General features: G+C 49.2%; 1 protein-coding gene across 3 annotated transcripts in view; it reads left to right on the top strand.

Annotated features, from left to right (window-relative positions):
- The window catches only part of LOC147106737 (uncharacterized), a 73,534-nt gene that overhangs the window by 14,805 nt on the left and 31,511 nt on the right, over positions 1 to 27,218 (top strand). For all 3 annotated transcript variants that reach the window (XM_086007811.1, XM_086007809.1, XM_086007810.1), the window contains exon 2: positions 21,034 to 21,133. In XM_086007811.1, coding sequence (XP_085863937.1) covers positions 21,046 to 21,133 — 88 coding nt within the window. In that variant the 5' untranslated portion in view covers positions 21,034 to 21,045. The remainder of the gene's footprint in view (positions 1 to 21,033; positions 21,134 to 27,218) is intronic.

Raw genomic sequence — 27,218 nt, 5'->3', positions numbered from 1 at the left:
CATGGCTAATCATCCAAATTCAGTACCCTGTCCCTGCCTTCTCTCCATATCCCTTGATCCCTTTAGCCTTAAGAAATATATCTAACTCCTTCTTGAATATATTTAATGAATTGGCCTCAACTGCCTTGTGTGGTAGAGAATTCCACAGGTTCACCACTCTCTGGGTGAAGAAATCCCTCCTCATCTCAGTCCTAAATGGCTTACCCCTTATCCTTACCCCTGGTTCTGGACTCCCCCGCCATCGGGAACAGCCTTCCTGCATCTAGTCTGTCTAGTCTTGTTAGAATTTTATAAGTTTCAATGAGATCCCCTCTCATTCTTCTAAACTCTAGTGAATACAAGCCCAATCGACCCAATCTCTCTTCATACATCATTCCTGCCATCCCAGGTATCAGTCTGGTGAATCTTCGCTGCACTCCCTCCATGGCAAGAACATCCTTCCTCAGATAAGGCGACCAAAACTGCACACAATACTCAAGGTGTGGTCTCACCAAGGCCCTGTACAACTGCAGCAAGACATCCTTGCTCCTGAACTCGAATTCTCTCGCTATGAAGGCCAACATACCATTTGCCTTCTTAACCACATGCTTCAACGACTGGTGCACAAGGACACCCAGGTCCCGTTGCACTTCCCCTTTTCCCAATCTATTGCCGTTCAAATAATAATCTGTCTTCCTGTTTTTGCCACCAAAGTGGATAACCTCGCATTTATCCACATTATACTGCATCTGCCATGCATCTGCCCAATCATCCAACCTGTCCAAATCATACTGGAATTTCTCGGCATCCTCCTCACAGCACACACGCCCACCCAGCTTTGTGTCGTCTGCAAACTTAGAGATATTACATCTAGTTCCCTCATCTAGATCATTAATATATATTGTGAATAACTGGGTTCCTAGCACCGACCCCTGCGGTACCCCTCTAGTCACTGCCTGCCACTCAGAAAAAGACCCGTTTATACCAACTCTTTGCTTCCTGTCTGCCAACCAGTTCTCTATCCAAGTCAGTACCTTAACCCCAATCCCATGTGCTTTAACTTTGCACGCTAATCTCTTATGCGGGACCTTATCGAAAGCCTTCTGAAAGTCCAAATACACCACATCCACTGGTTCTCCCTTATCTATTCTATCAGTTACATCCTCAAAAAATTCCAGTACATTCGTCAAGCATGATTTACCTTTTGTAAAACCATGTTGACTTTGTCCGATCCTGTCACTGTTTTCCAAGTGCTCTGCTATTACATCTTTTATAATGGACTCTAGCATTTCCCCACTACCGATGTCAGGCTTACCAGTCTATAATTCCCCGTTTTCTCTCTACCACCTTTTTTAAATAGTGGGGTTACATTAGATACTAAGATCTGTGTGAGTGTTAGGACTGTAGATGATGCTCAACAGCTTCAAGCAAATCCTGATGTGTTGGGAGATTGGGCTCCTGACTGGCAAATCATATTTAGTGTTATGAGTGTGGGCAGGGAAAATGCTCAACATACATACACCCTTCAGGAAAAGCATTAAAGAAGGCGGAGAAAGAAAGAGATCTGGGCATTCTAGTGCATACATCTCTAAAAGTACATGAGCAATGCTGTGAAATGATAGCTAGCGTGAATAGGGTGTTGGGGTACATTCATAGGACAATTGATTATAGGACGAGGCATATTATTTGTCTTTGTACAAGACCTTGGTCAGGCCTCACTTGGAATGCTGTGTCCAGTTTTGGTGTTCTCATATGGTGGGTGATATTGAGGCTTTGGAAAGGATGCAGAGGAAGGCCGCTTGACTAATTCCCAGTATAAAGCATCTTGATTATCAAGATAAATTATCAAGAGCTGGGACTCTACATTATAGCATAGAATTAGAGGTGGTCTGATTGAGGTTTACAAGATAATGAAGGGAATAGATTGTGTTCCAGTTGACAGTTTGTTCCATTTACATAGATTACGGAGAACCAGGGGGTCACAGTTTTAAGTTGTATAGGCCAGATATAGGTTAAATGTCAGAGGTGGTTCTTTTCCCAGAGAATAGTGGGCATCTGGAATAGGTTGCCATCTCGTGTGGTGGACGTCAATTCACTGAATTCCTTCCAGTGAGAGCTGGACCTGTTTCTGGCTGGGGCGGACATCACCTCTTACAAAAGGTAGGTACTGCAGGGAATTGAGGGCCAGAGTGATCTCCTGCAGTAGTTTCGATCACCTAGAAGGTCAGAGAGGAATTTCCCACATTGTTACCCCAAATTGGCCTGGGCTTTTATCTGGATTTTTGCCTCTCCCAGGAGTTCAAATGGTTTTGGGTGGGATGGAGAGCGTATATATTGTGTAGGGCAGGCTGGATGGATCAGAGGATCTTTACCTGTCCATCATTGTTCGTATGTTCGTATAAGTACAGACAAATTGCTTTCTCTCATAGAATAAGTGTTTGGGCCCTGGACAATCATGTGGTAAGAGGTGAAGGAGCATGTACTGCATTTGTTGCAGTTACACTGGGAAATATCAGGGGAAGGACAGTTGGATGATGGGGTGGTGAAAGAATGAGCAAGGGTATCCCAGAGAGAACAATCCTTCCAAAAAGTGGAGAAGAAAGGCAAGGCAAAGGTGTGTGGATCATCTAATAGGTGGTTGAAATGATCTGGTGAAAACAGAGGCTGGTGAAGTGGAAGTTGAGCATGATGGGGACCCCGTCCTTGTTCTGAGGAGGGAGAGGAATAACAGCAAAGTCACAGGAAATGGGCCAGATGTGGTCAAAGGGCTTGTCAACCATTGTAAAAAGAGAAACCTTGGCTGAGGGGAAAGGAGCTCATTAACGAAGCTCTAGTTTGGAAAAGCAGATGTGATAGGGATAGAGTTGCTAACTGTAGTTGGATATATTCCTGGAGATTTCATCACATGACCTGCTACCTTCAACTGTCCCGCCCAAGCTCCTGCCATTGGTCACTCAACATGTCCATTCCCATGGTGTACTGCATTCCCATGCCAATTGGAAAGCAAACAGACTCTTCCTTACCCAATTGAATGATTCTTGACAGTCGGTCAAACAGCCTTTCTTTCCCATCTCCAATATTTGTATAACTAATAAATGAAAGTGTTTAAAGAAATTTTAAAAACCCACAATTTCTCTAATGCCCCTGTGATTTTCTTTCCCCAGGTTGCTCGCAGCAGTGTCAAAGAAATTAATCGTTAATTCCTGGAGTATCCATGACAATCCTGGAGGGTTGGCAACCCTCGATAGAGATGTGGAAATTGAGAGAAAGGGAATGAGGTCTTTACTGGAAGTGGGTTGCTAAGAATATATGAATACACATAGGTTGTCTGGTTTAGGACTTCAACAGTCTTTGAAGTTGGCTAACCAGATTTATAAGACAATCAGGGGAGAAATTTGTGTGGCTTGCGCCACACATAAAGTGCCGTTGACAGCTGTAATGACAGCTGATGCCGGTTCCAGCACTGCACGCCATATTGATGTTGCCAGTAGCATTGCCGGTAACCTCGATCACCAGGGAGCTCGCCATAATGGAGTTCGTGACGTCAGTGAGTGTGCAACGCTCACTGGACGCCCGATCTTCCAACTTTGTTTTAGCCAAGGTATTTACCAGCTGGAGAAAGCAATGACAGGTTGAGGTGGTGTGCAGCAGCAGGAAGCCGACTCCAGTGATGCTGTTTAAAGGGATCCTCACCAATCACTTGCACCTGTCAGGGTTTTGCAGTTTGAGTGGCTGTGTGCTACTTCCTGCTACTGGAAGAGTTTTCCTTAGTCATTTCAAGGTTCTTTGGTATCATGGAGTGCTCTGGCAAGTACAAAATTCCCTCATTATTTTTGAAAGACTTCAAAGTACAGCACTTGCTAAAAATCACTCACTCACTTAATGTGCAGTTGGTGTGTGACCACAGACAGCGAATCCTCATTGTCAATGCCGCTATCCTGGCAGCAGCCATGATGCCTTCATCCTGCACTAGACCAGTGTGCCAGCACTCTTCCGGCCACCACATCAAGCTTAAGGGTGGCTGCTCGGAGACAAGGGCTATCTGTTCTCCACCTAGTTCATGACTCCCCTCTGCAACCCCAACACTCGTGCCCAGCACTCATTTAATGAGAGCCATGATGCCACCAGGAACATCATTAGCAGACCATCGGCTTATAGAAGCAACAGTTCTGCTGCCTTGACCACTCGGGAGGAGCCCTTCCGTACTCGCCAGAGCGGGTGTCCCATTTCGTGGTGGTCTGCTGCATGCTCCACAACTTGGCCATCAGGAGGACGCAGCCCTTGCCACCAGGGATTGCGGGACCACCTCAGGGGGAGGATGAGGAGGAGGAAAATGATGAGAAGAAGGGGGAACAGGAGGGAGGGAGGAAGCAGCGACTGGCTCATCAGACTGTGATTCAAATAAATGAAACCCCAGATCCCGTTGCTCACCACATTCCCATCATACCATCCCTGTCTCATGCTAAATCACAGCGTCCTCCTGGGCGCAAATGTGAAATGAGAGAGACCACAAAATATTCCAAACACCATTAATAAATGTATCTATAAACATATCACACATATCACATGAATTCTAATAACTAATAACTCTTGTGCCTGCCATAGTTGAATAGCTGTCATTGTGTGCAAGGTGTGAGATGTGAGTGTGAGTGTTGCTAGGTAGAGATTGTTGGTGGGTGAGTGCTGTGGGTGTGGCGCATTGAGCAGTGTGTGAAGCTTGTAGTATGTAGCACTTGTTGAAGTCTTCTATCACCCTGACCACCCGTGTGAGCTTGTTAAGCTTCCTCCTGCACTGGGTGTGGGACCTGGGGACCACAGTGCTGCCCATGACGTGGTGTGCCACCTCCCTCCACATAGTCCAGCAGACTTGTGGCGAGGCCCTCCTGCCAGTTGGTACAGGACTGCACGCCTTCTCTCCACTGCTAAAACCAATGCTTTCAAAGCTTCCACGGGAGGCGATCTGCCATTAGCATTTGTAAATAAGTGCTCCTTCTTCTTAAGGTTGTTGAGGCAGCTTCACACCCAACAATGCTGAGAATGAGGTGCTGCAGCATCAATGGACCTCCCCTTTAAGTAGTGAAAAAGGCCTGTGGCAATCATTACTTGCGTTTAGATTACACACAATATTGGTCCATCTTTTCAGTGTAAAGCCAATGAGCTTGGGTTTTTAGATGAGAATCATGACTGCAATCATTTTAATGAGAAGTGAGGACGAATTGTGCATGCAGTCTAGGTGATTTTCAATTGGCGCTACTTAACCATTTTTAGTCTAAACACTGCCCATTCCTTGGCTATAATGAATTGCTAGCCCACAATGTTTTGTATTTTTTTTGTCGGCCAGCTGTAAAAGGTTTAGGGGATTATTTTGGCCAAAGGGTGAAAACAGGTGCTAAATGAGTGCTATGCTAATAAGACTAGCCTGTTTGAAAATCTGGATTTAGCACACAATTTTGGTGCTAATTGCTGATTACCATAATTTGAATTTGCCTGGAGGTGCTAAATCAGAAATCTGCAGGTTTAGTACCCAAGTACTGATTAGACACAATTTTCGTGCAGCAGTATATGTGGGCTCCTCGCACTCACTTCCACTGAAGGTGTGGAGTGCTCTGGCTGGCACACAGCGGCACATTGCAGGATAGCTCAGGGACCGAGGGTGAGGGTGCACATGTTCTCGGATGCTACACTGGAGGTCCTGGTGGAGGAGGTCCAGAGGAGGATGGATGTCCTGTACCCACAGGGGGGAGGAAGGCCACCTCGCCCTCCTGTCCCTCTCTCCTGCAGCAGCTGGTGCTGGTGCTGCTCTGCCTGGCCTCATGTCCTCCTCCCATGCCTCGTCCAGACCAAGGGGATCATGAGCAAGATGCCCATGACCAAGCACTCCCTTTCTCCTGGTGACTCCTATAAGGTGTCCAATAAGGTGGAGCAGCACAACACTTAGGGCTAGATTTTCAGTTGATAGCGCCAGCAGTTAGCGCCTTAAGAGAAGTGATTTTCGGGCGCTATGCGTGTAGCGCCCGTGCGCAGCGCAGTTTGCGCCCCGCCCCAAATTAAGTTGCCCGTTAGGGCCGGCGCAAAGTTTAGCGCCCGCCCGGATGCGCGCGCAGAAAATGACGTCACATCCTCGTGCAACGCCCTTTGTGCGCCCCGATTCCAAACTTCAGTCGGACCGCCCCATTGTGCGGCTGGCGGCCGGAGTGTTTGGAAAAAGGAACGCAACACAACCAGCGCGGGCCCCGGGGGGCGCAAATTAAAGGGGACGTGCTCTCCAGTATAAAGGCCAGCCTTTTTTCAGAAAACACTCTTGTGCAACGCATTTCTGGAGACACAACAAGGAGGATAGCTAACTGGTTTCAAGCAGCAAGAGCTCAGGTATTTTTGGACTCAGGCCAGAGCGCTGCAAGTGGCCTTTTGGAAATTTGAGTGTTTGCCAGGATTTGATGGGGGTTGCATGGGGTGCCAACGCGGAGCTGCAGCTCCATGTCCGTAGGGCTCGCAGACGCATTGTGAGAGGGGCAGCCCTGGCTAGAGGCAGAGGGGGCTACAGGCGTCGGCCACGTAGGCCTTACCCAGTCAGGCTATACCACCAGCAGCGCTCCTACCTAAACATGAGTGCCGCGCGATGTGTTAAAAGGCTCCGATTCCGAAAGGAGGTGATTGCAGAGATCTGCCACCTGCTTCGCCGAGATCTGCGGCCAAAGCTCAGGTGCAGGACGTCTCTGTCGGTGGAAGTGAAGGTGATGGTGGCATTGAACTTCTATGCCACCGGCTCCTTCCAATACGCTGCTGGGGACATAGCAAACATCTCCCAGTACGGCGCGCATCGCTGCATCCGCCAGGTGACCGAAGCACTGTTCAGAAGGAGAAGCCAATTCATCTCCTTCCCCATGGCCCTGGAGAGCCAGCATCAGCGCGCATTGGGATTTTCCAGACTCGGGGAATTCCCCTTGGTGCAGGGCGCCATTGACTGTACGCATGTGGCTTTGCGGGCCCCTCTGGAGCATGGCGAGCAGTATCGCAACAGGAAGGGCTACCATTCTCTGAATGTGCAGCTGGTCTGTGACCACAAGCAGCGCATCATGGCAGTCAATGCCAGCTTCCCAGGCAGCAGCCACGATGCCTTTATCCTGCGGCAGAGTACTGTGCATGACATGTTCCAGGCACAGCCTCCCCCAAGAGGATGGCTACTCGGGGACAAAGGCTATCCTTTGTGCACCTGGCTCATGACCCCGCTCCGCGCGCCCAGGACCGCTGCTGAAGAGGCCTACAACGAGAGCCATCAAACCACCCGCAACATCGTCGAGCTAACTATTGGGGTCCTCAAGCAGCGGTTCCGCTGCCTTGATCGCTCCGGAGGAGCTCTCCAGTATTCGCCGGACCGGGTCTCCCAATTTGTGGTGGTTTGCTGCATGCTACACAACCTGGCTATCCGCAGGACTCAGGCACTGCCACCTGACGTTGGACCAGCACCTCAGGAGGAGGAGCAGGAGGAGCATGAGGAGGAGGAGGAGGAGGAGCAGGAGTACGTTCCCAGGAGGGAGCGACCAGGGCCAAGGGCCGCACGACGCCACCTTATTACACGGTACTTCTAAGCCCCCTGTCAGGGAATGGCCAGGGGCCATGAGGGAAGATGAATGCAGCCGCTCCACAAGCCCTCAGCCGGCGAAGCCAACAAACACTAAGAAGAACAACCATGGAGACTGCATGAATAAAGATAATTTTTTATTACACAAAAATGAAAAGCCCTTCCCACATGAATCCCCAAAAACAATAAACGGGCCCCACAAAAAGCCCAACAAACGACTCTCTCCCACAAACTGGGGAGGAGTCACTCCACCTTTCTTCAAACCGGGCCTCAACGTCGGCCTAACGCAAAAAATAAGCCCTCCAACAACACAACCATGGGCAAAATAAAGATGGCCACCGCCATATAAAAGGAAAGCTGGCCACACCCTCTACTGAGTGGCCCGCGAGGGCGAGACCTTGCCCAGCCTTTTGCCTCCCCTGCCCGGCCTGCTGCTCCTTCGCAAGCTCTGCCCAGTGGCTGCTGCGAGGCTGGGGGAAGGTGCCTGAGGCTCAGATGCCCTTCCGCCAGATGCCGCTGGGGGGCGGCCTACACGGCGTTTGGGCCTCGAGGGGCCGTCTGCTGAGTGGCGCACCTGAGCCTGGCCACCATCAGCTGCAGCCGCTTGCCCTTGATGCCCCAGTGGGGGAATGGCGGTGACGGATGGCGCAATGTGGGCCAGCTGGCGTCTGGGATGCGCTGGCTGGTGCTGTGGCGCGGTGGCACTCGGCCGGGCCCGCACTGCAGGATCCGCAACAATCAGCCGAGGGGCGGCTTGCTGGGATGGTCCAGCGCGGCGGCTGCCCTGGCAATGCCTGCCTGAGACAGCGCGTGTGGCAGCAGTGAGTGCCCCTGTTGTCCTGGTGTGCGCGCGCATCACATCCGCCAGGGTCTTGACGGCATCAGTCAGCATGCGGCCACTCGCGGCAGTTTCTGCCCCGAACTCGCGCACACTGGTCGCCAGCGACTCGATGGCCTCAGGCATGCACCCCACCACGCTCATGAGCTCCGTGTGGCGCCGGTCCGAATCCTCGGCCATCTTATCCAGCTTCCGCACCTCCTCCGAGGTGAAGATGTCCGGACTGGAGTCGCGACTCTCCTGCTGGGGAGGAGGGGGCCGAACTAAGGGACCCTTGCCACGTTGGTGGCGGCAAGTGTGCCGATCAGCAGCACTCCCCTCTGATCCTTCCCCCCTTTGGGGGGAAGGCCGCGGGCCACGCGCACGGCTCCTGGGTGGCTGGACGCCACTGGTCCCAGAAGCTGCATTGCCCTGCGACAGTTCCTCCAGGCACTCGTCCAGTGAGGAGGTGTCAAGCATTTCCTCCTCTCCTGCGGGACGTGACTGTTCCCCCGATGGTCCGGCTTGCTCCTCCTCCTCCTCCTGCTCGGAGGTGCTGTCACTGGCAGCTTCAGGGTCCTGGTTGTCACCAGCTGAAAGCAGGAATGCACAAGAGTAGCTTCAGAGTGAGGAGACGGCATCAGCGAGGGAGTTAGGACTGGTGGCATTCAGCGCATTGGTGGGACAGTGGCAAAGGAGGTAGCTCGGATGGGCCAGTGCGACGCGAGAGGGCCAAAAGGCGAGGTCCTTACCATTGCCGGGCAGTGGAGGGTCGGATACTCCGCACGCTGTGGGGACGATCACACAGGCTCCCATGAGCACACACACGCGCTCCTCCAGCCGAGTGAGCTTCTGCAGCTTGGCGCGGCCACCCCTGGCACGGGCCTGGTGATTAAAGGCTACTTTAGCCTGCAAGAGAAAGGACGGGCTGTAAGTGCGCTGTGTAGCCCTGATGTAGTGTGCACTGCCTCCCATGGTGGAATAGCTTGGCCAGAGTGAAGCCCTGATGTAGTGTGCACTGCCTCCCATGGTGGAATAGCTTGGCCAGAGTGAAGCCCTGATGTAGTGTGCGCTGCCTCCCATGGTGGAATAGCTTGGCCAGAGTGAAGCCCTGATGTAGTGTGCACTGCCTCCCATGGTGGAATAGCTTGGCCAGAGTGAAGCCCTGATGTAGTGTGCACTGCCTCCCATGGTGGAATAGCTTGGCCAGAGTGAAGCCCTGATGTAGTGTGCACTGCCTCCCATGGTGGAATAGCTTGGCCAGAGTGAAGCCCTGATGTAGTGTGCACAGCCTCCCATGGTGGAATAGCTTGGCCAGAGTGAAGCCCTGATGTAGTGTGCACAGCCTCCCATGGTGGAATAGCTTGGCCAGAGTGAAGCCCTGATGTAGTGTGCACAGCCTCCCATGGTGGAATAGCTTGGCCAAAGTGTAGAGTGCCGAATGGCCATTTGATGCTCATGACTGTCCCAATGCTGCTGGCTGAGGGCTGGCCAATAGGACTTTCAGCTCCCTTTGCCCATCATGTCAGGTGTACATGCAAGAATGAGGAGGAGACTGGAAAGGCTACTCACCTTGACAATCCTGGTCAGGTCGTTGTATTTTTTACGACATTGTTTGTGGGTCCTGGGGGCATCGCCGGTGAACGTCACCCTCTGGGCGATCTGCTTCCAGGCTTTGGTGTAGTCGTGGTGGGTTGGATTCCTCCCACTCCCTGGGAACAAGATCTTGCGCCTCACCTCCAGAGCTGTGACCATTATGTCCAGATCACCCTCTGAGAAGCGCAGGGCACGCTGACGGGCCTTCTCTGGCGTTGCCATGACTCCCTGGGGCTGAGCAGCAGTGTTGAGGCCTCTTTGCAAGGCTGCAGTGTGCAGGGCGTGGCAGCAGACCAATTCGTCCCTTCCCCCTTTAAGAGCTGGTCGGCGCCACGGGGTCTGCTGTCAGTCCAAAAATGACCGCACCCGCGCTGCGCCCCGCCTGGGCGCTATCCCTCTGGACCGCCGGCTTAGCGCCTAAAGATAGTAGTGGAACGCCTCTTTTAGCGCGCCACCAACCTCTTAGGGCGAAGCCACTGAATTCCCGGCAACGGGGCGCTACTTTGGGGCGGGCGCTAACTTCGGGCGGGCGCTAAGGTTAGCGCCCCAAAACTGCCTATACTGAAAATCTAGCCCTATTTCTTTTTAGGTGAATTTCTGAGAGAATTTGTGGAATAAATGTTGTGAATATAGGGGGTGAAATTCAACTTTGGCAGGAGCGCAAAATGGGTGGTAGCAAATCGACCGCCTGTTATACACACTGCCTCATTTTCCTATCAAAGTCAATGGAAAGGAAAAGTCAGTGGGATATATAATGGGCCGCTGATTCACTACTGCCCGTTTTGTGCCCATGCTGAAGTTGAATTTCACCTCCCTAGTATGGACTGCCCACTATATAGGGAAAAAACACCACACTAACAGATTCTGGCCTGGAAATTTGTCTCGGGCAGTGGCACAAAATGGGCGGTATAGGATTGGCCACCCGTCATACATAAGAACATAAGAATTAGGAGCAGGAGTCGGCCATATGGCCCTTCGAGCCTGCTCCGCCATTCAATAAATTCACGGCTGATCTGATCTTGGCCTCAACTCCACTTTCCCGCCCGATCCCCATATCCCTTGATTCCCCTATGCCCAAAAATCTATCTATCTCAGCCATGAATATACTCAACGATTCAGCATCCACAGCCCTTTCAGGTAGAGAATTCCCACAATTCACCACCCTCTGAGTGAAGAAATTCCTCCTCATCTCAGTCTTAAATGGCCGAGCCCTTATCCTGAGACTATGCCCCCGATTTCTAGACTTCCCAGCCTGTCAATCCCCCTGTCAGCATCTACCCTATCAATCCCCCTCAGAATCTTAAATGTTTCAGGAGCCAGTGGGTTTCAGCAGCAGGCACCCCTGGGCTCAGACCGATGAACTCTTTGGGAGACTGGATTCTGGGAAGTTGGCCACTGTTACGACTGTGCTCACGTGGGAGTCAGTTTTGGGGCGTTGTTCACCCGCACCAGTCTGAGGCAAGTGCTTCTGTTCCTTAAGCACTTTCATCCCCTGCAAGAGTAAGAGAACAAATTCGCTTTTCAGAAACAAAAATCTAGAGCACATTGCAGGTAAGGCAATAGTTGGTGAGAGTAATGGTTTTAAGGGCGGGTTCTTCTGGTAGAGGGTTAGCGACACCATTTTTGAAAAGGGCAGGAATGGTTCCAGTGGGTAGGGAGTAGCTGGTGATGTTGACAAGCAAGGAGCTGAGGAGAGAAAGTGGGGTGGTGAGGAGCTAGGACAGAGTAGAGGGTTTCATCAAGGAGATGAGTTTGCCAAGATTTGAAGGAGACGGGAGAGAAATTACAAAGTGGAGAAGGAGCGGGGTTAAATTTGGAGGAGGCTTAGATGGAACAAAGTTTAGGAGAGGGGGAGGGGAGGTGGCCAGGTGAATGTGTCAGAGACTGCTCAGTGGTTAGTCTTGATCTTGGAGTCAAAATAAGTCCAAAGGCTTCTCATATTTGGTGTTAGGGTGAGGACTGAGGGTACAAGAGGTCTAAAGTGACAGGCTGTGGTGTAGAAAAGAAGCTTGGTGATGTTTCTGCTTCCCTAAATGATCTTGGAATAACAGGAGGATTTAGTTACAGCGAGGGAGCAGCGGCACAGTTTCCGTGGTTGGGACAGGCCTGGAATGGACAGTAGTCTAAATTTTTTTTTTGCCTCCTCCCCTGCACTGGAGTATGGTTCCACCAACACAGGGAGCCTTGTGCAACTGCCTAGTCTTTGTGTGAGAGCCTAGGCAGTGCTATAGGGGAAGTCATGTTTGACAAATTTGCTTGAGTTTTTTGAGGAAGTAACATACAGGGTGGATAAAGGGGAACCAGTGGACGTAGTGTATTTAGACTTCCAAAAGGCATTTGACAAGGTGCCACACAAAAGATTATTGCTCAAGATAAAAAATCACGGGATTGGGGGTAATATTCTGGCGTGGGTGGAGGATTGGCTCTCTAACAGAAAGCAGAGAGTTGGGATAAATGGTTCGTTCTCAGATTGGCAACCAGTAACTGGTGGTGTTCCGCAGGGGTCAGTGCTGGGTCCCCAACTCTTTACAATCTATATTAACGATTTGGAGGAGGGGACCGAGTGTAACATATCAAAGTTTGCAGATGATACAAAGATGGGATGGAAAGTAGTGAGTGAGGAGGACATAAAAAACCTGCAAAGGGACATAGACAGGCTAAGTAAGTGGGCAGAGATTTGGCAGATGGAATACAATACTGGAAAGTGTGAGGTTATGCACTTTGGCAGGAAAAATCATAGAGCAAGTGATGTGCCTTCAATAACCACAAAACTAGAAGTTATAGACCTTAACAAGTTGGCTTTTAATCACTAAGATCAGAGCTAACATCTCAACACACTGACTGGCTCGCAGGAATGAGTCATATAGATCCTGGGATCTTTATGTAAGAGAAGTCAGGGGCGGAGCCAAGAGCCAAGACCTGGAACATTCCAGGTTAGTCAGGAAAGAGGAAGTGAAACTATACACCGTGTGGGGGGGGGGTAATATACATGAGTGCAAAACGAATACAGGCAAGCCAAACACATTTCATTACATTCACCCCTTCTTTAGATTTAGTCCATCGGGGTGATGTTTCTTAAAAGTTGGTATAAGTGAGTCTGTCAGGAGGTTTTGCGGTTCTCAGTGATCGGCGCAAAGCCGGTTGGGGTGCCTCTAGGGGAGTGGATTCTGGTTCCTCCGCTGTCCGGGCCTCCGCAGTGTCTTCCAGGTTATCTGCAGTGTCCTCCAGGTTAAAGTTGGGTATTGATACCTCTGGGCGTCCTGTCTCTTTTTGGTGTAGGTCTTCCTCGGGTAGTCTCTCATCGTTCTCCCCGCTCCCCGAGGGAGCGAGGTCTTTTATGGAAACAGTGTCCTCTCGCCTGTCAGAGTATTCGATATAGGCATACTGAGGGTTTGCATGGAGGAGCTGTACCTTTTCCACAAGGGGGTCCGTTTTATGGCCTCTCACGTGCTTCCGCAATAGTACTGTCCCCGGAGACGTCAGCCACGCGGGTAGAGATATGCCCGAGGTAGATTTCCGGGGGAAAACAAACATCTTTTCGTGAGGGGTAGCTTTAGTGGCTGTACATAACAGAGACCTTATGGAGTGGAGCACGTCTGGGAGGACTTCCTGCCAGCGGGAGGTCGGAAGGCCTTTTGACTTTAAGGCTAACGTGACAGCCTTCCAAACAGTAGCATTCTCCCTTTCCACTTGCCCATTACCCCGGGGGTTGTAGCTAGTGATTCTGCTAGTGGCTATCCCCTTTGAGAGCAAGAACTGGCGCAGTTCGTCACTCATAAATGACGTCCCCCTATCGCTGTGTATGTAGTTCGGCATGCCAAACATGCAGAATAGATTACCGAGACACTTGATGACCGTGGCACTGGTCATGTCTGGGCAGGGAATGGCGAAGGGGAAGCGGGAATATTCATCGATGATATTGAGGAAGTATACGTTACGGTCGGCAGAGGGAAGGGGTCCCTTGAAGTCCAGACTTAGGCGCTCGAATGGCCGTGTGGCTTTGATAAGGTGTGCATGGTCAGGCCTGTAGAAACGAGGCTTGCATTCCGCACAGATGCGGCAGGCTCTGGTCATTGCCCTGACCTCCTCGATGGAGTGGGGCAGATTGCGGGACTTTATAAAATGGTATAGTCGGGTGACCCCTGGGTGACAGAGGTCGTTGTGGAGACCCTGTAATTTGTCTGTATGAATGCTGGCACACATTCCCCGCGATAGGGCGTCTGGGGGTTCATTAAGGGCTCCCGGCCTGTACATAATATCATAGTCGAACGTGGATAGTTCGATCCTCCACCTGAGTATTTTGTCATTCTTGATTTTCCCCCTTTGTTATTAAACATGAAAGCCACCGACCGCTGGTCGGTGAGCAGGGTGAAACGTTTGCTGGCTAGGTAGTGTCTCCAGTGCCGCACTGCCTCCACTATAGCCTGTGCCTCCTTTTCGACAGAAGAGTGCCTGATTTCAGGTCCCTGAAGGGTTCGGGAGAAGAAGGCCACAGGTCTCCCAGCCTGATTGAGGGTCGCAGCTAAAGCAAAGTCTGACGCATCGCTTTCGACTTGAAAGGGAATGCTTTCGTCCACTGCACACAGTGCAGCCCTTTCAATGTCCTGTTTGATACTGGTGAAAGCCTCCCGAGCTTCAGCTGATAGTGGGAAGGACGTCGATTTAATGAGGGGTCGGGCCTTATCAGAGTAATTGGGCACCCATTGGGCATAATACGAAAAAAATCCCAAGCACCTTTTTAAAGCTTTGGGATTGTGTGGCAGGGGCAGTTCCTTTAGGGGGCGTAATCGGTCAGGGTCCGGTCCAATTACCCCATCTTCCACCACACAGCCGAGGATACAGAGACGGGTTATGTTGAAGACACATTTGTCTTCGTTGTAGGTTAGATTCAGCTTTAGGGCAGTTTTTAAAAATCTCGCAAGATTTAGATCGTGGTCTTGCTGGTTGTGCCCGCAGATAGTGACATTGTCCAGATAGGGGTAGGTAGCTTGTAGTTTATTCTCGTCAACCATGCGGTCCATCTCACGTTGGAAGACCAAGACCCCATTTGTTACCCCGAAGGGCACTCTGAGAAAATGGTAGAGGCGTCCGTTCGCCTCAAAGGCGGTGTATGGGCGGTCCTCCGTTCTAATGGGGAGCTGGTGATACGCGGATTTGAGGTCGATAGTCGAGAAGACTCGGTATTGCGCGATCTGGTTGACCATTTCTGATATGCGGGGTAAAGGGTAGGCGTCCAGCTGGGTTTAAATATTAACAGTCTGGCTGTAGTCAATTACCATCTGTTTCTTTTCGCTATTTTTAACTATGACTACTTGGGCACGCCACGGAATGGTACTGCATTCAATAATGCCTTCCCGCAGGAGTCTGTCCACTTCCGCCTTGATAAAGTGTCTGTCTTCCAGACTGTACCGTCTACTTTTGGTCACTATGGGCCTACAGCTCGGAGCGAGATTAGCAAATAAAGAGGGCGGGCTGATTTTTAAGGTTGATAGGCCACAGACTGTGAGTGGCGGCTGGGACCCGCCATATGCTAGCGTGACACTTTCGTGGTGGCACTGGAAGTCCAGGCCCAAGATTACATTAACACAGAGTTCTGGCATCACGAGGAGTTTAAAATCCTTGTAGTCCGTGCCTTTTACAGTCAGTGTTACCACACAGTAGCCCAAAATGTCCGAAGTGTGGGGCTTAGCAGCCATAGCAATTCTGCTCCGTGTAGGGGTTACCGTTAATGAGTGCTGCCGTACCAGGCTAGGGTGGATAAAACTCTCGGTACTCCCACAGTCAATTAAACATTTCGTTAAATTCCCGTTTACCTGTATGTCCATTATGGATTTTGTCAACGGGTGTGGCCTGGATTGATCCACCGTGATCGAAGCCACTGTTGGGCCCTGGGCGGCCGTTGAGTCGGGAAAAGATGGCGGATCCCAAGATGGCGGCCTGCACGGCACGCACGAGGTGGTGACGGAGTTGGAAATCGGATTCCCCCTGCAGACTTTGCTAAAATGCCCCTTTTTCTTACATTTGAAGCATGTAGCGTCCTTCGCTGGGCATCGTTGTCTGGGGTGCTTGGCCTGGTCGCAGAAGTAGCATTTCGGGCCTCGAGACATTGCCGCTGTAGTAGGACTCCTGGGTGAACTTCTGTGTGGGGACTCCGGCGGTGTAGAGCTGGTCTGAGACCTGGATGGGGAATATGGCTGATTCCAAGATGGCGGCCCACTCGGCGCGCACGAGGCGGTGAGGGCCGCATGGCCGGAAGAATAAGAGTCAGAGTTTTTCTGGGCCACGTCCAGCGATCGCGCAGTGGCCACTGCCTTTTTTAAGTCCAGGACCTCCTTCTCCAGCAGTCCCTGCCGGATATAATTCGATTTGAGGCCCGTGATGAAGGAATCGCAGACCAATTCGTCAGAGTACGCGTTGGCCGTCACAGCCTTGCAGTTACAGTCCCGGACCAAGTCCTTTAGGCCCTGTAAGAAATCGTCCATTGATTCCTCAGGTCGCTGCCTGCGTGTAGCCAGCAGATGTCTGGCATACACTTCGTTTACTGGCCTCTGGTATTGGGCCTTCAGGATAGTGATGGCCTCCGTGTAAGAGGTGGCGTCCCGGATGAACGAATAAATCCGATGATTAACGCGAGTAGTCAGTAGACTCAGTTTATCTACCTCGCTAGCGGATGAGGCCCTCGCGAAGAGTTCGAAGCATTTGAGCCAGTGTCCAAATTGATTTGATGCTTCAGCAGAATGTGGATCCAAGTCCAGACGCTCTGGTTTTAGGAGTCGATCCATCCTAGTGATCTTAGTGATTAAAATTGATGTGCCTTCAATAACCACAAAACTAGAAGTTATAGACCTTAACAAGTTGGCTTTTAATCACTAAGATCAGAGCTAACATCTCAACACACTGACTGGCTCGCAGGAATGAGTCATATAGATCCTGGGATCTTTATGTAAGAGAAGTCAGGGGCGGAGCCAAGAGCCAAGACCTGGAACATTCCAGGTTAGTCAGGAAAGAGGAAGTGAAACTATACACCGTGTGGGGGAGGGTAATATACATGAGTGCAAAACGAATACAGGCAAGCCAAACACATTTCATTACAGCAAGTTATTATCTTAATGGCAAGAAACTGGAAAGTACTGTAGTACAAAGGGATCTGGGGGTCCTGGTGCACGAAACTCAAAAAGTTAGTATGCAGGTGCAGCAAGTGATCAAGAAGGCCAATGGAATGTTGGCTTTTATTGCTAGGGGGATGGAATATAAAAACAGGGAGGTATTGCTGCAGTTGTACAAGGTATTGGTGAGACCGCACCTGGAATACTGCGTACAGTTTTGGTGTCCATATTTAAGAAAAGACATACTTGCTCTCGAGTCAGTACAAAGGAGGTTCACTCGGTTAATCCCGGGGATGAGGGGGTGGTCATATGAGGAGAGGTTGAGTAGATTGGGACTCTACTCATTGGAGTTCAGAAGAATGAGAGTTGATCTTATTGAAACATATAAGATTGTGAAGGGGCTTGATCGGGTGGATGCGGTGAGGATGTTCCCAATGATGGGTGAAACTAGAACTAGGGGGCATAATCTTAGAATAAGGGGCTGCTCTTTCAAAACTGAGATGAGGAGAAACTTCTTTACTCAGAGGGTGGTAGGTTTGTGGAATTTGCTGCCCCAGAAAGCTGTGGAAGCTACATCATTAAATAAATTTAAAACAGAAATAGATAGTTTCCTAGAAGTAAAGGGAATTAAGGGTTACGGGGAGCGGGCAGGAAATTGGACATGAGTCTAGGTTCGGAATGGTCATGGCCCTGTGGGTAGTGGAGTGGGCCCAGGGGCCGTGTAGCCTGGTTCTGCTCCTACTGTGTTCTAATTCTGTGTTAGATTTCAGGAGATGGTTTTATTCCTGTTCCTGGCTGGGGTGGAGATCGCCTTTACAGAAGGTAAGTACTGTAGAAAATATAGGGACAGAGTGATCTCCTGGAAGAATTTCGATCGCCTAGATGGGTCGGAGAGGAATTGCCCAGATTTTTTTCTCCCAAATTGGCCATTGGGTCTTTTATCTGGTTTTTCGCCTCTCCCGGGAGATCACATGGGTTCGGGTGGATGGAGAGTGATAGAAGATTTGAGGTTAGGATCAGATCAGCCATGATCTTATTGAATGGTGGAGCAGGCTCGAGGGGCCGATTGGCCTACTCCTGCTCATATTTCTTATGTTCTTATGTAAGGCTGAGCCCAATCCTACCCTCACTAGATGCGCAACATACATGGAGAGATTCTTGGATAGCAATCAGGTGGGGAACCCTGACTGGCTTTCTCCTTCTGGGGTAACGCAGTGCCTGATATTGAATTAGCGCCCATTATAGATCCCACTCAATTTTCCTTTCCATTGACTTTAATAGATAGGAAAATGGGGCAGTGTGTATAGCAGGCAGTCGATTTGCTACCACCCATTTTGTGCCCCTGCCAAAGTTGAATTTCACAATAATCTAACTGTTAAAGGGTATAATATAGGCCCTCATGAGTCATGCATATAAGGTTAACGTTCAGTTCATGGGAGCTTTGGACCTGCCCTTGGGAGCTGCTTTCTGTGGTGAGCACAATTAAAGGGTGATGGGAGAGAGCCTGAACAGTAACAGCAGACAATGCTGAAGAAGATTTAAAGCTTTTTCATTCCATGCCTGAAGTGAAGCTCCTGCTGAGTAAACGGACAAAGCAGGCAAGAGATAATGAGGGAAGCAGCACATGTATCATAAAATCAACTGAACCCTTATATCATGAGAGAATAAAAAATGAAGTGATCGGAAAACATTGACTGATGATTCATTTATTGCCGAGGCAAGGAGTTGTTTATTTTCTGTTGCATCTCTGTGCAAAGCCACAGGGCTGTTCTTAACTGGAACTCCTAATTAAATTACTTCTTAAATCTGCCTTTTTCACTAGCGTTTTTCCTGATGTGATATGCTGTGCTCTGATTTCCAAAAGCATTGTGATGACACGTGACTATACTATATGCCTGTAATGTGATACTCCATCATGATAACTGTCTGTGTTTGCCTTGTGTTGAATTTAACCAAGCTAAACAATTTTGGTCAGAGAATATGATCATAGGTTATAGTATGCCATATAAATATAGGTGCCACTTTATTGAGTCCCCACACTGCACCCACATTATGGTGATGTGCTAACACATTTCTTTTCATTTGCTGAATACACTATTTTGTACAGAGTAGCTTAAGGCTTTGCTAAACAACTGGATGCTCCTCCTCTTCACCTGACACAGTGCAGTCCACAACCCCTTTGTCAGAAGCATCTATGTGGACAAAAATAATCTCCTGGGTACAATCTGGACTAGCTATCACTGGGTCTACTCAGAGCACCTTTCAAACATATTCTCACATTAGTGACCAGATCACCTTGTTTGGCTTCACTATAACTTGAATTTCTGATAATAAATGACCATCTCAGCGAATGCCCATATCTTGGTTGTGGTGATGGCATCCTCTTTTGCATGATTGGGTTTCCAGGTCCTAGACCAAAACAGTGAATGGAGTGCACTTCAGCCATACTGCAGCTACATTTTTATCTTGATATAAGCAGAAGCATAATTGCACACAACCCTGAAGGTTTGAAAAAAATTGTAACAGAACTGGACTGCAGCTTCTTAAAGTTCTCTCTGTGAGAAGCAAATTATATGCATCAACTTCCATTAGTTCATTCAATTTTCTGTAGTCTATACAGAATAGCATGATCTTATCCTTCTCGGAAAGTGACAGTAGAAGTAGTGTGCTGTGGTGGTGGTGGGCCGACATGGTCTTCTCCGATCTTTGCATTATGGTCGCTTCAGCTTTTCTATTAACTGCATGCTCAAGAATGTCCTGCTAATATGATTAAGTCATCCCTCACCTTGAGCACATATTTGATAATGGCCCGTAATTTGCGGTCAGCGGCGAAGCAAAGGCGTTCCCAAGTAAGCTTCCCACAAAGCTCTTGTGATCTCTGTGGCGAGAAGTTCGGCTTTTCCGATGTGCAGTTAAAATCAACATAGTATAGTGGGAATCCCATAGTGCGAGCTGCTGTGATGTCAACAAGCTGCCTAAGCAGCCAATCACAATGCAGAATTCTCACAGAGCGAGAACTAGGAAGTGAGTAAGCTCCTTTGATTCTAACTTTTTAAAAATGTTACACGAGAGCAAAACAAAGATTGGGGCTCTCACATGGGGAAAAGGTAAACCTTGTAAAGTTTCATAAAAATTTTAATTTTTATTCAAATGAATAAATTTGACACTCCACAAAATTAAAATTTGTTTTTCAGGGCTATAATGTTTGTTTAGCAGCAGTTATTACACAGATTGCCATTAAAAACCCAGTTACATCTCATTTGAATGGGTCTAACTTTTTATGGGGTTTCTAACCACAATATTTGTTCAGAAAAGGGGAAGTTTTCGTCAGATCAGTGATTAGCCGGAGGTGTATGTTTGGTACTATTCCCGTAATTATGAAACAAACTAGGGCATAAATGTTACACTCTCATCTTCGGATCTCAATGTGAGTATAGATTTCTAACTGAGATCCGGCAACTCCATCTGCTTTTGTTGATGTGAGAGCTACTGCGCTCTGATATCAAGAAGTGTACTACACCATAGGCAACACGTACCACTTCCTGAGTTACTCTTGACAGGCTTTGGCCTACCTTATTATCATGATTGCTAATAATGAGCAAACTTGCCCAGTTTACCAATTTTTTGACAATGATAACATAATCTGCAATATTATACCATATCCTAGAAATGTCAAGCCAATAAAAATGTTTATGGTTTATGACCCAGTGTCCAACAAGTAGAATGTTGTGTGGCACTTAAAAAAAAATTCTTATTTGCCTTTTCTTTCGGTCAGGTATCTGATACACAGAGATGGCCATCATTATACTTAAGCTTCTCCAAATCTGTTCCGGTTGAGTACCAGAGAAAAAGTTGTGTTTGGGAAGTGCCTGTGTTGTAGCCCTAGCATATCCTGCACATCCGTGTGTGTATCCCATCAATCCCTGACATTTATTCTCCTTGTGAAATTTCAGGAGGTCTAAAAAATGGAACCAGTGGAGAAATGGCACAAAGACTTGCTCGTTCTCAAGCTTCTGGACAAAAAGTTGAACTCAAAGAAAAATGGGACCACAGGTAAGGATGGTGGACATGGGTCTGCAACCACAGCAATGTGTAAAAGTACACTTGTCGAATCATTTTAATTTAAAAACCCTTAAATATGTAATAATTCTATATAAATAATATGCAATACTTGGTCTAAATGTATAATTTTTAAATTTGAATTTTAAATTATTTTTCACTCCTCCAAATTTCTCCCATCTTTTCATGAAGGTGCTGACTCTTGCTGGGTGAGGGGGGGGTGGCGGGGGAGTCCAATCGCTTCTCCTTAGCTTGGAAGCAACAAGACAAATTGTAATGCCTCTAGTACCCAGATAAAATCAGTAGAGGAAAGAATGAGCAGGAAACCTTCTTGGTCTGAATGACTCAGTACCACACCACAGAGTATGATGGCTGCCAGGGGAAGGGGGAATTCAACTTGAATATACACTGACTATATAAATAGATGGTGTTGCTCCAGAGTTTGCTGTGTTGTTACTGATAATGAGGTTAGCAGAGAAGTGGTTACACAATCCTGTCAGGACTGTACTGTTGCAGGTCAAAGCATCGACCAGAGAGAACCTGTATGAGTTATGGGGTCAGAAATCCAACTCGGGACTTTTAAGGAACCTTCACATTAAAATCAGCATCTTTAAAATATTTTTTTTCAGTCTATTCCCTGCCACAGACTATACCCACAAAGGAGGGATGGCTAATGACCTCCTCACAGGCATCCAACAGTGCTACTCTGTAGCTGTTTGTTGGAGGACAGTGGCAGGTGCAAGAGAAGCATGGGAATACTTGCACTTAAAAAAATGCAATTCCCTCAATGATTGAGAGGCTAAAAGTGCCACTAGCACTAAGCCAAAGACACCAGAAAGTTCTAGGCCAGAATTTTCTGGGGTCCGTGCGGGCGCGATTGGAGGCGGGTCGGGAGGGAATTTTGGAAAATCTTGGAGCAGGTCGTGATCCTACTGTCATCCCGCTCCCACGTGCCTTTCCCTCGGGCGCGTTTGCCAGCGCGGCAGCGACCCAAACGGCTGTGGCAGCCGAGGTAATTGAGATCGTTATGAGGTACTTGTCCGACCCTTAAGCATCTTTTTAACCCTAGCTTTCAAATTTCCCTGGATGAGCATGGGAATCACGCAGCTCGGGAACCATGTCTGTGACCCTGAGGCGGAAGTTCAATGGCCATTGATCCACCTCATTAGTGCACAGCGTGGAAAGTACAATAAAAACTCCCACCTGACACCTGGCCACGTTCCTAAGGCAGATGCTGTTGCTGAGTGCTTTGTCAACACAGATTTAGCTTTCTAGAATTTGTAAGTGTTTCCAGCAAAGTTGGGATCCACTGTCACCTCATTGGTAGAATCTATCACACCATTGACAGATTGCTTCTGTCATCTCTACTTGACCTACCATCTATTACATCAGCATGGGTGCCATCTATACTGTCTCACCTTGGTCCTCAGAATCAGACCACGATGAGCATCAACACCAGCAGCAAAAGGCACACCAGCAGCACCAACAACAACAGCACCAACCTCCTCCTCACCGACCTGGTGCTCCACAGGACAGAGGGGATCAGTACAGGAATGCACCGCGCCAGAGGCGATACCCCCAACACAGGGTATAGAGGCAGAGGATGAGCTTCCTGGACATGACGGAGCAGCAGTGCCAAAGGAGGCTCAGACTATCGCGCCAGGTCGGCGCAGACATTTGCACATTGCTGGAGCAAGACCTGCAGCCCAGAGGGGCGGGTGGACATGCTTTACCCGTGGCTGTCAAGGTCACCAGCGCCCTCAACTTCTTTGCCTCAGGCTCCTTCCAGGGATCTGCAGCAGACATTTGCGGCATCTCGCAGTTGGCTGACCACAGTTGCAGCACATAGGTCACCGATGCCCTGTTTGACAAGTCAGCCAAATTATATTAACGTTGCCACTGATGAAACCAATGTTACTCAGCGGGCGTTGGCTTTTGCCACTCTGGCTGGCTTCCCACGGGTGCAGGGTGTCATCGACTGCACACATGTGCCCATCAGGGCACCCCATCATCATCCAGGAGTGTTTGTGAACCGCAAGGGCTTCCACTCCCTCAATGTGCAGCTCGTCTGCAACCATATTAAGATCATTATGCATGTGCGTGCCAAATTCCCTGGCAGCTGCCACGACTCTTTGTCCTGCGCAGTCCATCCTCCCTCAGCTCATCGCTCCTCCAAATAGATTTTCCGGCTGGCTGCTTGGAGACGAGGGCTATCATGACATGGCTCATGACACCCTTGAGGAGGCCACATACTGAGGCCGAGGCGAAATATAATGAAAGCCACATTTCCACCAGATGTGTCATAGGGCAGACAATAGGCATGCTGAAAATGCACTTCAGATGCCTTGACAGATCTGAAGGTGCCCTTCAGTACGCACCAGCCAGAATTGTCGTGGTCTGCTGCGCCCTGCACAACATAGCGCAGCAGGGAGGGTTAACGCTGCATGAAAAGCAAGACTCTGAATGCAAAGTCTCTTCAGAGGAGGAGGAGGAGGAGGAGCAGGAGGAGCATCAGCTGGAAGGTGAGGAGGAGAAGGAGCAGGAGGAATCTGCTGTCCAGATCCCACCAGCACCCAAGCACATTACTGCCTGGGAGGCCAGGGAGGCCCTCATCATGGCCAGATTTACTTAACTTCAGGCATTACACCCATATGGCTGATATATGCTGCGCCAGGTTCCCAACACCCCACAGCAACACCATAAAGGATTGCTACAATGATCTGGTCATTCCTTTCACACTGACCACCATTGCTGGAGGTAACGTTATGTCTCACCATTCACTCCAACTCACTAAACCACTTCCAAAGTTGCACACAAATTTGTCCATGACTGGAAAGTGGTGAAAATAAATATTTTTTTTCTGTGACATCACAGTAATGGAAAGTTCACAGAAACATTTATTAAAACACCCAAATGGCTACCCTTGTGCATCTACTTGTGTTTCATCTTTCTCTTATGTGTGCTTCTACAAGGTGCTACCCCTGTGGCTTCAGCAGAGGTAGAGGCAGCCTGCTCACTTCCCTGCTGCGATTGCATAGACACTTTTGCCAGACGTCGTTTGGGTTTTGAAGCCCCACCAAAGTCTGCTCCTCCTGCGACTGTGCAGGGGCAGACTCGGCCATCACGATCCCAGGAGCCATCTGGGGCTCTGACTGAGCGTGGTAGGGCAACAGGGGAGAAGTGTGAGTGCTTTGAGAGGAGCCCACACTTCCATATCTCCTCTCACCATCGTCCCTCTCATGGGCCACCTGCACTTCCCTGCTAACAAGAAGCTTGGAAAGCACCTTGCTGCACAACAGTGGGGCCATGAGGACCCACGTCTATGTTGACATCCCTCCTAGAGAGGAGGTCTATGAGTGTCTGCCATCTGTTCTCCATAGATAGCATGTGCTCCTGTGAGTGGTGCATTAGCTGTTCCATGCAAGTGGCCGTCCTTTCCATGGAAGAGCCTACAGTCACCATCGCCTGCGACACGGTGGTGCTCATGTTGGCGATGGACTCCTCCATTCCCTGCACATTTGCAGACATCGCGGTTGCAAAACCTGTCAAAGCCTCCAGCACTTTTCCTGCACCTCAAGGATTGCCCTCTTTCTGGATGGACCCCGAAGCTCAACATCTACATGCAGCTGAGCAGAGCTAGGAGCATCCTGCACCCACCGATGAGGAGTCTCCACTGCTGTCCCTCCACCGCTCTTGCTCAATTGTGACTTGTGATAGACCAGGTGACAACATTACTCTTTCTTGCGAGAGACCCACTGAGGTGTGCGTATCTGCGCTGGTGCTGGGTGCGCTTATATCAGGTGACGGTGCGCCCTCAGAGGCTGGAGGCTCCTCTGAGGAGTCGTCTTCCTCTTCCTCCTGGACAGTGGTGGGGGTGGATGCTGGGGAGAGGCTCTTGATGGGCCTGTGGGAGAGTAAAGAGATGATTTAGAAATGTCATATCATGAATGGGTACAGATACCATTATGCACATGATGAACATTCACTGGCTGCTGACATCAGTCCCCATATGAGTGACTGCTGTATGCCATGTGGCTGTATGAGATGTAATTCTGTCACCAGGTTGCTGAGACAACCCTCTCTCCCCGTCTCCCACCTCCAGCTGCTCTGCGACTCCTGACACTTCCAAGGCGACCTCCTCTGCTGCTGTTACGGTGACCAATGATGGAGGGCCACCTCCGGTTCTCTCCCTCTCCCTCTTATTGTGGGCTCTCTTTTCCTGCAAGGAGGGAAAAAAGAGAAGGTTGCGTGAGAGTGATGGAATGAGTGTAAGGAATGGATGGGTTACATCTTTAGAGGGTGTCTATGATGAAGTGGGGTGGCAATCCAAGTGGCCTCCTTGTGTGTTGTTAGTTGGTATGATTGCATTAGGATGAGGCTGAGTGTGAGGGGTAGTTAGTCAGTTGGGGAAGTGATAATGTCGATAGAGAGGGATGAGTAGACGTGCAAGGTATATTGGTGTGAGCAATGATTTGCAGGAGCAGGCTTGGGAAGGCAGTGTGATGGGGATGTGATGAGAGGCACAGCAGGATGAAGTCGAGTGTGGCTTTGTACTCACCTTTCCTGATCTAATGAGATCATTGAAATGTTTGCGGCACTGCACCCAGGTCCTCCTGACAACATCCCTGGTGTTGACCTCCTCTGCTGTTTGGAGCCAGGCGCCTTTGGTCTGCTGGGGAGGTCTCTTCCACCCATCGAAAGGGAAGAGGATCTCCCTGTGTGCTCTCACTCCCTCCACAAGCATATGGAGGGAGTCATCTGAGAACCTGGGTGCAGCCCTCTGCTTCTGAGCAGTCATGTTTGCCACTCAGTGCCTGCACACTCCTAGATAAACTTCAAATGCAATGTGGCCATGGCTCCTTTAAATATCCCGACTGAAGACGCGTCATGGATGACATCATCAGACCCGCACTATTTAATAGGGCTGGGTAATGCGCAGGGCTGCCTTAATCACCACCATTAACAGAAAGTTGATCTGAGGAGCGGGATGTAATGAAGAATGGGGTCGCGACCTGCCACGGGGACCGTCCACACCAGACCCGCCCAGGTACAGAAAATTCCGGCTCTAGATTCTACTCCTGGTCTGTCCGTGGTTAGTTGTGCTTCAGCTGAGGGGGCAGTTGGGTGCCACAGTTGGCCTCAGTGACTGAGCAAGGTACGGATAAAAATATAATTCCCTGGGTTTCTGCTCCTGGTCATTGCTGGGAAATGTGTGTGAGGAAACCTTTCACGATAGAATAGCTGGAACCCATGGGACTGTTTCTCAGCAAAAGCTACCACATTCAAAAGAGCCAGGAAGAAAATGAGAAGATTACCTCCCTCTTAGAAAGCGTTTTGACTTTTCTCAAAAGGCATGATTGAATTAGAGATCTCTGGAATAGTAAGCTTGAAGGCCAAAGCCCTGCCACTTTATGACACAGTCAATTCCAAGTAATCACTAAGAGACTAAACTGATGATTAATGCAGATGGTGAGATGCCTTATTGAAATATCGCTGTTGCAGCACCCTCTAGTGATGGTATAAGAACATTAATAACCAAGGTTGGGAGGCCCTGTTAACTACATTCTGAAATATATAATTTTCAAGAACAGGTTTTATATGATACTTGGCACAGTAATACTTTGACATACAAATCAAATGTATCTCACAAGAGTAGGGTATGAGTTTAACTGTAATTTCTCCCATGGCAAGATTCTTTACAATAGAAAAAAATAATAAATCTTTGCAATAAAGGGTGCTAAGAATTCCAGTTACCTTTGAATGGTGGATGACAGTTTCATGATGATTGCTCCATACAGTATAATGATATAACAGCATTTCATTTATTGCTTGTATCTATAACGACTACCTTTGGGCAGACTACATGAGCATTCCTATAACAGAATCTACCCTGAATTATTCCTCTCAGATGGTGACAAGATACCTTTACGATATATTGGCCCTGAAATTAGGATCGGGAGCTTGCCGCGCGTGCAAGCCCCCGATGTGCACTTACCCGGCGCGCTGACATTTTAATCCTGGCCCGCATTGCATTTCCTCTCACTGGCCCGCTTGAGGTCCTGCCGCGCTGTGCGTGCGT

This window comes from Somniosus microcephalus, chromosome 15, assembly GCF_052327205.1.
Source record: "Somniosus microcephalus isolate GS21.2 chromosome 15, FLI_Smic_1.0, whole genome shotgun sequence".
Lineage (NCBI taxonomy): Eukaryota > Metazoa > Chordata > Chondrichthyes > Squaliformes > Somniosidae > Somniosus > Somniosus microcephalus.
The sequence above is the reverse complement of the archived record's forward strand: the minus strand, read 5'-3'. Positions and strand labels throughout refer to the sequence as shown.